The sequence below is a fragment of the Blastomyces dermatitidis genome (assembly GCF_000003525.1).
Source record: "Blastomyces dermatitidis ER-3 genomic scaffold supercont1.12, whole genome shotgun sequence".
NCBI lineage: Eukaryota > Fungi > Ascomycota > Eurotiomycetes > Onygenales > Ajellomycetaceae > Blastomyces > Blastomyces dermatitidis.
In genome coordinates, this window is record NW_025544785.1 from 772,112 (window position 1) to 784,428 (window position 12,317).

The 12,317-nt window shown below is 48.2% G+C and overlaps 3 protein-coding genes across 3 annotated transcripts; 2 read left to right on the forward strand and 1 right to left on the reverse strand.

Moving 5' to 3' along the window:
• Window positions 1-1,231: 1,231 nt before the first annotated feature.
• Window positions 1,232-6,610, reverse strand: BDCG_08770 (ATP-binding cassette, subfamily G (WHITE), member 2). The gene is made up of 5 exons (XM_045424555.1): window positions 6,209-6,610; window positions 5,185-6,131; window positions 4,030-5,099; window positions 2,540-3,967; window positions 1,232-2,437 (listed from the first exon to the last, which is right to left on the reverse strand). The coding sequence occupies exons 2-5, from the start codon at window positions 5,750-5,752 to the stop codon at window positions 2,201-2,203; spliced, it is 3,303 nt and encodes a 1,100-aa protein (XP_045273241.1). The 5' UTR covers window positions 5,753-6,131; window positions 6,209-6,610; the 3' UTR covers window positions 1,232-2,200.
• Window positions 6,146-8,751, forward strand: BDCG_08771 (aminotransferase). Its single transcript, XM_045424556.1, has 3 exons — window positions 6,146-6,932; window positions 7,088-7,572; window positions 7,648-8,751. The coding sequence occupies exons 1-3, from the start codon at window positions 6,900-6,902 to the stop codon at window positions 8,387-8,389; spliced, it is 1,260 nt and encodes a 419-aa protein (XP_045273242.1). The 5' UTR covers window positions 6,146-6,899; the 3' UTR covers window positions 8,390-8,751.
• A 68-nt stretch (window positions 8,752-8,819) lies between these two features.
• BDCG_08772 (long-chain fatty acid transporter) lies at window positions 8,820-12,304 on the forward strand. The gene is made up of 4 exons (XM_045424557.1): window positions 8,820-9,834; window positions 9,916-10,569; window positions 10,647-10,777; window positions 10,907-12,304. The coding sequence occupies exons 1-4, from the start codon at window positions 9,822-9,824 to the stop codon at window positions 12,107-12,109; spliced, it is 2,001 nt and encodes a 666-aa protein (XP_045273243.1). The 5' UTR covers window positions 8,820-9,821; the 3' UTR covers window positions 12,110-12,304.
• Window positions 12,305-12,317: the final 13 nt, after the last annotated feature.

Consider the following 12,317-nt stretch of genomic DNA (forward strand, 5'->3'; position numbering starts at 1 on the left):
GTACTTGGGTTAGTTACCATATAATTTCCAGCACTGCACCTGGCTATTATTCAACACCCCGATCCAACTTTGGGTATCAAATATTTGCTTGGTTTCTGCGTTCGAACAAAACGCAGATGACCGCGGTTTCGCGAAGGAAGGCCTCTCGGCGAAGGTAATAATGATTAGGATTGACAGATACCCGCTGTCATACCTCGCTGAATACACTCCAACGATGGTTCGGAGGAGCTCATAAAAACCTATAAGAATTCCCCATTGATAAGAAGACTGAGAGAATCCCAGTTGTGGCTAGACACCATTGAGAGCTGAAGACCCTAGCCCAAGTTGGTTAACTATTCCTTCTGCTTACTTCTTTGCTCCTCCCGTGAATCTTTACTATGATATTTATTCAACTCATCTGTCAACTTGTACTTAACTTACCATTATCATCACTAGGAGTGCGGTTTGTTGATCAGTTACGGGGTTACGTGATCCGGATTCTACTTCATTCATGTTCTTACTTGCAAATACTTTGCATGATCACTCATCCTACAAGCGGGTAGGATATTTATCAACTCGGGAAGAAGAAATATTCGAGTAGAGGAGGGGTCTGCAGGAAAATCCCTCCAATACCTGTCTCCTCCCTCCTCCGGATAACCTCTCTTAAGATATCACCAAACTCTTCTCGTTCTTGACGCACTGATTGTTTAGTGTTCATTGAGGATTCCTCCTTGGCCTCACCTATTCTTACCTCTTTTGTTTACCTCTTTTGTGCTCCTTCCCAAGTGTTGTATTGGGATCCTTTATATATGATTGTTATCTTCCTTTGTTGTTCGTGTTGTTTTCATCTTTCTATTATACCCTTCTGCTGCATTTTTCTCTACATTGATCTTGTTGTTGTAACCCTTTGTTGTCAGTTGTCTTTGTGCATCCTTTGTTCAGAAAATAGTTGCCAATTTTCAAATCTGCCAATTCCTTCCATCTGCCCTCCTCATGGTCACTGAAAAGGTTAAAGAATTTGTGCTGCTGCTGGGAGGACCTAGTCCAGAACAAGAGAGAGATGTCAGGGGCATGAAGTGTAACAGAGCTTCAGATTCTGGGCTGGATGAAGAAAAAGAGCAAGCACCCAAGCTCTAAATATTGTTGATTTTCAATCTTCTGAGAGTGAAGCTCTGACAGAGGACTAAATTACTGAAGAAGATTCAGGATTTCCTCAGCACTCTTGGAAATAAAAGAGAAGAAGTGTTAGAACGTGAGAACTCTGAAATCCCTCATCAACTAAAACTTTTGATCAGTTTTGCAACTCTCTAAAGGGATGCTTATCTAGCCAGGCCAGGCCAGGATTGGACAGGCTTTTCTGATTGTTTGAGCTTCTTGATAATCACAGTTTCATTCCCTATTTTCCTAGAGTTCTTCTTAAATAGGGGATCCCCATCTGAGGAAAGGGAAATGGTGAGAGTAGACGGCCATTATTTCACGTAATTGACACGAGGATTGTCAAGGTGCGATATATACGCTAATAAGTTTTAACGCGAAAAAAAGGGGAAAAAAAGAAATGAATGAATCTTCGATTTGAGACAGAAACGGCCCGGGGAGCAGGAGAGGGAGAGAAAGCAAAGAGAATTATGTACGTCTATGTACACAGGCTCCTAAATATCTACACACAAAAAATGATTGATCAGGGAGAACGAATAGAAGGCTAGATTGATGTCCAGAAACAGAAGTCTGAGAAAAGGAGAGAAGGTATCCCGAATCACACATAAATATATATCTATATATCTTAGACATTCATATAAATCTTAAATTCATGCTAGTTCAGTCAATGTAACAAATCAGCCGTGCTGAGTAAGACCCTTTTAAGTCTAGCTGTGACATATAGAGTTCCCTGTTTGCTGTAGCAGACCTGTGCATGAAACCCTGTGGATAAATATATGCACCAAAACAGGTTTAAAGGGGATGGGGAAAAAATGCAATAGAAACTTAAACAACACAATACATAACAAACAAAACAAAACACGGCTAGGAAACGTGCAAGAAAAATGTAAATAAAGATAAGAAAGATAACAGCTTAAGAAAATGGTACCTCATTCCCTTTGCCCGACTCATGGACATGCATAACCACAAACACATACACACATGCACACACACATGCACACATGCACACACACACACACACACACACACATATATATATATATATATATAAGTATATAATATATATCTATCTCTTCTCAACAAGCAAAAAGTGCATAGCAGCATATGCAATAACGATGAACACGCCCGAGAACACGCCCAGGCCGATAACATCGCGCCACAGGCCTAAGGTATTGAAGCCAAAGGCGCTTAGTATCGAGGCGCCGGGTACTTCGATGTCAAGGCCGTATTTGTGGTCGATCAGGGTGAGGTATGTTACTTCGTTGACGATGAGGCCTTCGAAACCGTAGTGGAAGATGGAGAGCTGGTGTCGAGGGATGTGGTTTTAGTGTTGAGAGCTAAATATAGGAGGATTTTTTTTGGGGGGGGGGAGGGGGAGGGACGGGATTCGGAAAATAGAACTTACAGTTTGAAGCCACAGTGCAGATTTCGGAATCGCATCGCGGTTGAGAAGGAGGCCGGCGAACAGTAGACTGAACAGCATCACTAAGCTACCAATCAGATTGGCGACGCTGCCGTCTCTGAAGATGATGCCAATGGTTAGGCAAATTCCGGCCGCGGCGAGGTTGAAGAGAACGAGAATGAGCATGAATTTGAGGAATTCGGGCCATGCTGGAATCAACCCGACCATAGGGTAGACGATGACGCCCATAAGGATTGGAGGGATGAGGCGGAGCGGGATGATGTCGAAGACAACCTTGGCGGTGAAATAGGTTATGGGTGAGTAATAGCCATTAGCACGCTCGCGGACGAAGAGTAATCGTTCGGTTGAGAATACATTTAGGCTGGTTAAGGTGCTGAAGCCGAAGAGGGCGAGGAGGAAGAAGAACAGACCAAGCCTATTTTGGAAGCCCTTTATGTCGTCTGTCAGGCCGTAGAAAAGGTATCCGGATAGCACCGCGAGCACGATGGCGATTGCATAGTGGGTGAGCATGAGCATGGGGTTGCGATATAGATTGCGCCAGGTGCGCTGGGAAAGGATGATGAATTGCCTCATGAGGCCAACTTTGGCGTATCCAGTCATCGATCTGTTTACCGACCCGTTGGAGTTCGGTTCCTGTCCCGCGCTCGCAGCGCCGTTTGCCTCTGCCGCGCTGTTTACGGCGGCATTGATCTCGTCACGTATAGATGCTGCGACGTTGGATTCGATGTAGCTGGAGACTAGATGATCAAGGTCGGAGCTGAATCCCGCTGCAGTCGGAGGGGGGTGATCTGGATCATCGAGGACTCGAAGGGTAACATTGTTTGGTTGGCGTGATCGTTGTTGGCCGCTTCCAGAAAGATTACTGGCCATGGTCTCTTCATCGTCAGTGCGTAAAGTAGATGGGGTATCCACTTCAGCCGCCCTCTTTCTTGTATAGAGCTGCCTGTCCTGTCGTTGCTTAAGTGATTGTCGACGTTTGCTCATGGGACGGAACCCCGACTCCTGAGCTCGGTCGGAGCCGCTATTGTCCATGGATGCGTTCGACACGCTTGCGATGGATTTGACCGCTCGTAGGCTGCTAGAAGTGGTTTTGGCAGCGTCATGGCTGACATCTAAACGGATTTCATCCTCATATCGGGAGTGATTGGTACTGGCATGCATGGTCAAGTCAACGAGATAATCGGCAATGTTAAAGCCAGGGGGGCAGGGATATCCGATATTGTCGAAGTATGGTTGACAGTTTGCGAATGGCCCAGAGTATACGGTCTTCCCTTCAGCCAGTAAGATCAATTGATCGAACAATGCCACGATATTCGAACGGGGCTGGTGGATGGTAAAGATGACGGTACGATTGAAGTTCTTAGCCAAGGTCACCAAGCACTCAACAACATTGAATGCGTTGTAAGCATCCTACAAAAAGTTAGTAATAAGTATACCAAACCAAAAGCCATTGAAAGACAGCAGGAACGCACCAGGCCACTAGTAGGTTCATCCAGAAACAAAATACTGGGGCTCGTCACAAGTTCACATGCTATACCAACGCGTCTCTTTTCACCACCAGAGATCCCGCGCCCCTTTCCTTCCTCCGATCCGATTATTTGATCCTTGATGTGATATATCCCAAGCTGCTTCTCGACTTCGAAGACTTTCTGCTCCTTCGCAGCTCTACTCATATTCCGGGGCAACCTGAGCAGAGCGCTAGTTAAAATTGTCTCATGGACGGTGAGAGTGGGTAACATGGTATCCTCCTGATCAACGAATCCCATGACGTTACGATATTCATCGTCGTCGACCTTCTCGCCATTCACGTAGAAGACACCTTCCACAGTACCACGTTTGTTCTTTCTAGCAAGAATATCCAAGAATGTTGTTTTCCCAGCACCAGAGGCTCCCATGATGGCCATGATTTGGCCTGGATGGGCGGAACCCTGAATACCCGAAAGAATTTGCTTCCCGTTAAGATAATAGGCAACATTTTCAAAGTGTAGAGAGGCAGGGTTGTGGTCGGCCATAAGTTTTGCGCCTTCATCATCGGAATCGTCAAGAGGTAGGGCAATATAATCACGGTAGGCCGAGCGCCTAGACAAGTACCATATGCCCAAGATAACGGCTACGATAAAAAGCGAGCAGCCCGCAATGACGCCCGCAATAAGTGGGGTATTGATGGTTTTGACAGGCGCTTTATAACCTGGAAGATCAGTTTTGTACAAACACTCTCCCGAACGGCATTCTAAAAAGATAGCCCCATCGCCAAAGACATTCTTGATCATGTCATTCATAACTGGCTCCGAAAATTTGCTTCCGTCCTCGTCGCTACCTCCGCGGGTTGAAATGGATGTAAACGTAGCTGGTCCCTTGATCTCGTCCTTCAAAAAGTCGCTGAGATCAAGCGCGTTGCTCTGGCACAGCATCCTCTCAGGAATACATCGACAGTTTATTTTTTCGCAATTATACGTTGTTTTATTTTGGGAGTATGTGCTCTCCATGCCCCATGTACACGTATCCAAGTTGCAGTAGAACGATTCGACTTGGTCAACCCAGACTATATTGCGTGTTAGTGAGTGAGATATTCACGAAAGGAAGAACGGTACGATGTCCAAAGGGAGACGGATAAGGGAAAGACATACACTGGAAATTGCATGTATGGTCCTCCGCTTTACAAGAAAATGTTACCTCAGGCTTTTGGTCCCCAAGCATATCAACGATTTTGCGATTAGTCACCGCACACATCTGATAGTTCTCCTTCTGGGTAACGCCGTCTTTGTAGCACACGCCACCCTCGCCCTCTGGCATCAAAACATTGCAGACATCATCCGTTTTGCAAACATTACAGTTTACGCCCTCCCAGCCCTCTGTACAATTGCAGTATTTCTCCTTCCGAGGGGCTCTGTCTTTCCCATCCGGTAGGGAACCACATAGAGGAATAGTACAGTCATCCCCTCCAAATCCGGGAGGGCAATTGCATTTCCCGTTGTATTTATTGCAGGTTGCAAACTGGTGGCACTGGAAGGCTTCGAGCTCGCAGTTAAAACATGGAGGGCAGTCTTTTGGACGATCATCCAGAAAGGCAATTTCTGAGGAAAGGAGTACAGATGTATCCGAATAATTGGAAAAGGCGGAGGCGAGCCATGATGATGATGACGAGGCAATAATGGCGGCGTAGAGGAAGGAGGTTGCGAGCGAAGGGGATCGCATCGCGGATGGTTATACGAGGTCAAGGGAAGGCGGACGGTTGGCGCATATAAACAGAGACGAGGTGACGGCGGAGCAAAGGCCACACCAAGCGACAGTATAACCTTAAGTAGTTATTGGTAACAAGTGTAGAAGCATGGAGACGGAGTTGCGGAGTAGAAACCTAGTTCATCCGGGAGTGATAGGGGTGGCTGGAGCCTGGTCTCTAGTAGGTAGAATAGGCTCTTTATTTTCTTCTCGCTGCGAAACCCAAGCATCCACGTACAGGTTCGTGATGACAAGAGATTTTTATAGCGGCCTTGCTCGGAGATGCCAGACAGCAGCAACTCAAGGCTGTGGATCTGAAGTTGGAGTTGTTGTGGATGAGGGATGAGGCCGTTGTCTACATGACGTTGCCTCGGGGCCAGCAATTGGTTAGTCAGACCTTAGTCATCACTGCGCCAGGAGCGTTGCACTCACCGGGAACATCTCTCGCAGCTACTGCTCTGTACTATGTTATATCTACTCCGTATATATTCTTTGATGTTGATAGCTCCAATCACTTAATGCTCCGGGCCCGGTTATTGCGATTGTCGATATCCTGAGGCTAGGATCAGTAATTAGAGATGATGCCATGCGGCTCTACAACTAACTGCCAACAACAATAAGCTTCCAGCCCGGCAAATGCGTAAGATTTTTATCCTGGCCAGGAGTCACAGTGTAAAACAGGATACTGGTAAATAACTGGACAGCATACCCTTGATCTCGTCCCTGTATCTCCAATAAATGCGCCCTTTCTTTGGGTAACGCCGGAGATGGACATTTTGTGGCCGAATCTTGGCATCGTCACAATTCCGAAACCGCTGTGGCCGTGCAGCTTATCCAACAAACGCCAATCCTGTACAACTCAATAAGCAACGAAAGGTCTGTTGCAGAATACGCCCATTCATCACGAATTTAGAGCTTCTCAACGGAAGGGCGTAGAGTGTAGGGCGGCGAAGGGCGGACGGGTTATGTGGGCTGTGGCTTGGTTGAGCAATTGAGATACGAGACCGATTTACCCCGCCTAATATACATTCAGGACGAGAAGCAGGAATAGAGCAGAAGAAAAGGCTCGCGATACTACATTTACCCCTTTTCTATCCAGGAGATTAAATTGCGAACTATCACAATGGTAAAAATTACACCATTCGTCCTTGAGGATGTAAGTTCTCTCCCTTTGCCGTCCCGCTGGATATATAACCGCCCACCTCCCCCCCCCCTGCCCGGGGCCAACGATTCTATATGTCCCTCTCCCAGAGCTACTATATAGATATGCGACCAAGAAAACCGGCCAACTAACTCCCAACTTCCCTCCAGTACCTCAACGTCAACGGCCCCAAGGCTAAACACAACATCACTAGCTCTTGCGCCCTCCCCATCCCCTTCAGAGAGCTCAAACTACTCTCCGACAATCCATCCGCCTCCACCAACGACGAAAATGGTATCATATCCGCAGACCTCCTTTCCAGAAACATGGACTATGGCCCACCATGTGGCACAGAGAAGCTCCGCAACCGCCTAGCCGGTCTATACTCGGTCAAGCTCTCAACCACGCTCTCGGCAGAGAATGTACTCATAACACCAGGCGCATCGCTGGCGAATTTCCTGATATTCTACGGCCTGTGCAGTCGTGGTGATCATGTTATATGCCACTATCCTACGTATCAGCAGCTGTATACGCAGCCCGCTGCGTTGGGGGCGGAGGTTAGCTTGTGGAGGACGAAAGGGGAGGATAACTGGCGGCTAGATATTGACGCGTTGAAGGGCATGATTGAGGAAAATACCAAGTTTATTGTGATTAAGTACGTCAAATTGTTTGTTTGTTTTGGTTGTTGTTTTATTTTTTACGGGACTATATCACTAATTGATATCCAAAGCAATCCCCAAAATCCCACCGGCGCCATAATCCCACGCTCAACGCTCGAATCCATCATCGAAGTCGCGCGCGAACATTCTATAACCGTCATCAGCGACGAAGTCTACAGACCCCTCTTCCACTCCATCACACCTGCCGACCCGGAGTTCCCACCATCAATGATGTCCCTAGGCTACGAGAACGTGATCGTCTCCGGATCAATGTCAAAAGCCTACTCCCTCTCCGGCGTCCGGGTCGGCTGGCTCGCTTCGCCCAACGTTGACTTGGTGCGGGCATGCGAGTCCTGGCGCCCTTACACGATGATCTCAGTAAGCCAGCTGGACCAGGAAATCGCCCACTACGCGTTGGACGAGGGGTGTTTGCATAACCTGCTCAAGCGCAATAATGGGCTCGCGCGGCATAATCTAGGGTTGTTAGAGGGGTTTATTGAGCAGCATCGGTGGGCGTGTGAGTGGGTGAAGCCTGTGGGTGGGACTGTGGCTTTTGTGAGGTTTTCAAAGATGGGGAAGCCAGTGGATGATGTGGAGTTTTGTGAGAAGTTGCTGGAGAAGGAAGGGGTGTTGGTTGTGCCGGGGAGTGTATGTTTTGGGAATGGGGTTGGGGATGGGGATGGGGATGTGAAGGATTATAGGGGTTATGTGAGGATTGGGTTTGTTATGGAGACACAGGCGTTGGAACGGGCGCTTGAAGGCTTGAAGGGGTTTTTGCAGGATGGGTTCGAGAATGTGTCTGTTAGCAAGTAAGGACATATAGTGTGGAATTGTTATGAGAGTGGTTAGTTATCTGGTAGATTCGATAAACGATCGTATGCCTCTCGCCATAGACGCCTTCATTCATTGAATAATGTATTATTTATTGTAGTCCCTGAGCAAATACCATCACATTCGAGAATTTCCCCGCCACAAGGAACTTGGAAGGTCGACATGCTGCGAGCCCAGGTCCGGCTTTCCGAGCCGCTTAAGGCCCGCATTGTTGCTCTGTGATGCCTCGGTGCGGGGGATGCTGCGATAAGCTCGACTCGGTATTTCTTCTAAAAAGGCTAGTTATTTAGTTAAACTAATTGTTGTTAGTTTGAGCACAACGGAACAACAAATCCCTATAAAACCATCGTAGCCAGATTAAGAAGCCATTTCACCCTGGCCAATTGTCCGCATTCGGGCCGCACGTGAAGGAGACTGTCCTGCACATCCGTAGCAATTCTGTGTACATTAAATTTTGATAAGCAGCCGGACCCCATGGGGTCAGATGTAGGGCCAAGATGGAGGATAGTCCAGGGATTCCAGTAAGGCAACTACTGCGTATACAGCAAAAGGAGGTCCACGTGATGAGGAGGCTCGTTTCCAGGGTCGTCCACTATGTGTCCGATCGATCGGGCATGTTTCAACGACATCTCTTCATCATCTTCCTACTAGTCTTCATCTTCATCTTGAGATAATGTTTTGTAAAGTGAACTTGATAGCACGGGATGCTGCCAATTCGTGTCGAGGAGCCCTCATGGTCGCCAGCCAGCTGCCAATCGCCTAACTAGCGTTTAACTCCACCAGTTCTGAGCTCTTAGCTGACACTAACTGCTTGCTCGGTGTCATATGCAATTGCGCGTTGACAACTTGACATGGACAAACCGTGGGCAGGTTGCATCCCAAACAAGCTGCTGTGTAGCCTCCGTCCCGGCTCCCGCTCTCAACTTCACGCCGAGGTTGGCTTTTTGCTCCTTTTCGTGCGTTGGTTCATTTTCTGCACTATGTCGATGCTGCATAGAGTCGACCACTCCGCCCAATCTTGGGATCCTCTCCTCCTTGCGAGTTAGCGACAATCAAATCCTTTATTCCAAATCGCTGTGTCTGCTTTCCCATAGCGTCGTTGAACCTAGCGTGTAGGCTTCTCCTATAGAACCCACCCAAAAAAATACCCAGCTGTTCTGTCGCCAGTTAGTTTGGACCGGTGGCGCGGATTCACGAATGGAGGCGGAAAAGTAAATAATCACGCATCTGCCGTATCCGCTCAGCCCAACTACTAATGACCAGCAAACCTTCCCTTTATTTGCTTCTTTTGTTTTGCTTCTTCTGGTAACTTTTTTCTAACCTTATTTCTATTTCCTTTTTGTATTCCAATATCCCACCTCGACTTCTCAATCTCTCCGTTTCGTTTGTTCTATACTCTCCTACTACGCCTCAAATGGCTCTTGCAGGTACATATAATTTCCCCGCCATTCCTCCAGAGCGAGTGTTCAATAAATAATTCAGGTTGCCAACTAACGATGTCCAAACAGCGGTTCCATTATCCTTGGCTGTGCCAGCGGCCGCTGCGTCGGTTGCCTATCTGGACGCACGATGGGGCATCTCAGAGGACCTTAATGTGGTGTCCGCCCTCACCCGTTCCGCCCTCAATCGTATCCTAGCTGAGCGACGAGGCCAGTGCAATCTGTTCAATATCATGGAGAGGAACGCACTGGACAAGCGCACCACCAATAACCCCGCTGTCGTCTACGACGGGCAAACCTGGACCTTCCACGAATTATACACAACTTCCCTGCGCTACGGCACCTGGTTCAAAAAGACTTATGGCATCAAAACGGGTGATGTGGTGGCTATGGATTTTATGAACTCTGCTGCGTTCATCTTTATGTGGATGGGACTTTGGAGTATTGGCGCGACGCCGGCTTTTATCAATTATAACTTAGCCAAGGGTTCTTTGGAGCACTGTGTTATGGTGTCGACTGCCCGCATCCTATTTGTTGAGCGAGAGTTGCAAGAGGAATTTTTCCCACCGGAGCAGCTGGAGGTGTTTTCCAAGCCAGACTTCAGCGAAGGTGGCGCCGTCCAGGTGGTGTTCTATGATAAAGCGTTGGAGAGGGAAATCTTACTGACGCCAGCTGAGCGCGCTCCGAATTCGAGTCGGCCTGGGTCACTCGCAAGCGATACTGGTAAGTAGCTTAGCTTGCGCCAATACTTGGAGCCACGAGGGCTTTCTCCCTGTTCAGTGATATCTAACTTGCGACAGCCACTCTCATATATACCAGCGGCACGACGGGATTACCAAAGCCTGCCATTGTTAGCTGGCACAAATGCATCATGGGCGCCGGATTTGTTAGCAAATGGATGGGTTTGAAAAGGACAGATCGCGTTTACACAGTATGTGGCATTTCTGCTTTGGTCCCTATTATTGTGTTTCTATTATGCAAGATTCCTCCCGTACCTCTATATTCGTGTTTTTTTCTTCTATTTCTCTCTAGTGAGAATTTCCGGGCTAATACTTCCCAGTGCATGCCGCTTTACCACTCCACAGCTGCCATTCTAGGTTACCTAGCCTGCATGGTTTCAGGAACAACCATAATAATTGGCCGCAAGTTCTCCGCCAGCAATTTCTGGAAAGAGGTCCGCAACACCGAAGCAACTGTCGTTCAATATGTTGGCGAAACCCTCCGATACTTGCTCGCTACACCACGCGAAATCGACTCTGTCACCGGCGAGGATCTTGATGTTAAGAACAATGTGCGCATGCTCTACGGCAACGGCCTGCGGCCGGACGTGTGGAATCGCATTAAAGAGCGATTCAACGTGCCGATTATCTGTGAATTCTATGCTTCGACAGAGGGCAACTCTGGCAGCTGGAACAGATCCAGCAATGACTACACCGCAGGAGCCATCGGAAAGAACGGCCTACTTACCCAGCTGATAGCCGGCCGTACCGTGGCAGTCGTTGAGCTGGACTATGAAACTGAACAGCCACAGCGCGATCCTAAGACGGGTTTCTGCACGAAAGTCCCCAGAGGGGAGCCTGGCGAGTTACTCTTCGCTCTAAACGCTGACAACATCAAGTCGACCTTCCAGGGCTACTTCAACAACAAAGGCGCGACAGAGGGCAAGATATTGCGTGACGTGCTGAAGAAGGGGGACGCGTGGTTCCGGACCGGCGACGTCGTGCGCTGGGATCCTGAAGGCCGCTGGTATTTCTCTGACCGTATCGGCGACACCTTCCGCTGGCGCAGCGAGAACGTGTCCACAAACGAAGTCTCTGAAGTCCTCGGCAAGCACCCCGAGGTGCTCGAAGCGAACGTCTACGGTGTCGCAGTGCCGAACAACGACGGTCGTGCCGGTTGCGCTGCCATCGTCTTTCGTGAGCAGGCGACCGTTACCCCCGCACCAGGTTCTAAGCGCGAGAATGACGCATCGGAAATACCAATTCTGGAACCTTCACCTGCCGTACTGAACTCGTTGGCTAGTCTTGCGTCCGAGAACCTGCCCAAGTATGCCGTACCGCTATTTCTCAGGGTGACGAGAGAGATGCAGTCAACTGGCAATAATAAGCAGCAGAAACATGTGCTAAGGAAGGAAGGGGTGGATGTGGATTTGTTGAATAGAAAGGGGGTGGACGATCGGTTGTATTGGCTTAGAGAGGGGAAGTATGTGCCGTTCGGGAAAGCGGAGTGGGATACTGTGAAGGCGGGGAGAGTTAAGTTGTAGTAGATTCTTTTTTTTCAGAGAGGGGAAGAGACGCTAACCACGATGATGATATCTGAATGATACTGCTGCTGTGTGAGGAATAGACAAGTGCTCAGCCTTGTGAACTCTGATTGTGTATAGTTTTCTTCGTTTTTTCCCCCTTTGATTTCGGTCGTATTTGGTAATTCTGTTCTGGTTTTTTTTTTTTTTTTTTTTTTTTTTTTTTTTT

What these genes read in the sequence shown, in the direction of transcription:
- BDCG_08770 (XM_045424555.1), bottom strand. Translation starts at nt 5,752, where the DNA reads ATGCGATCCCCTTCGCTCGCAACCTCCTTCCTCTACGCCGCCATTATT. An exon ending in CCATACATGCAATTTCCAGT is followed by an intron (nt 5,100 to 5,184) that starts GTATGTCTTTCC and finishes CACGCAATATAG; the next exon opens with TCTGGGTTGACCAAGTCGAA. An exon ending in ATGAACCTACTAGTGGCCTG is followed by an intron (nt 3,968 to 4,029) that starts GTGCGTTCCTGC and finishes AACTTTTTGTAG; the next exon opens with GATGCTTACAACGCATTCAA.
- BDCG_08771 (XM_045424556.1), top strand. Translation starts at nt 6,900, where the DNA reads ATGGTAAAAATTACACCATTCGTCCTTGAGGAT. An exon ending in CACCATTCGTCCTTGAGGAT is followed by an intron (nt 6,933 to 7,087) that starts GTAAGTTCTCTC and finishes ACTTCCCTCCAG; the next exon opens with TACCTCAACGTCAACGGCCC. An exon ending in ACCAAGTTTATTGTGATTAA is followed by an intron (nt 7,573 to 7,647) that starts GTACGTCAAATT and finishes TGATATCCAAAG; the next exon opens with CAATCCCCAAAATCCCACCG.
- BDCG_08772 (XM_045424557.1), top strand. An exon ending in GTCACTCGCAAGCGATACTG is followed by an intron (nt 10,570 to 10,646) that starts GTAAGTAGCTTA and finishes AACTTGCGACAG; the next exon opens with CCACTCTCATATATACCAGC. An exon ending in GGACAGATCGCGTTTACACA is followed by an intron (nt 10,778 to 10,906) that starts GTATGTGGCATT and finishes AATACTTCCCAG; the next exon opens with TGCATGCCGCTTTACCACTC.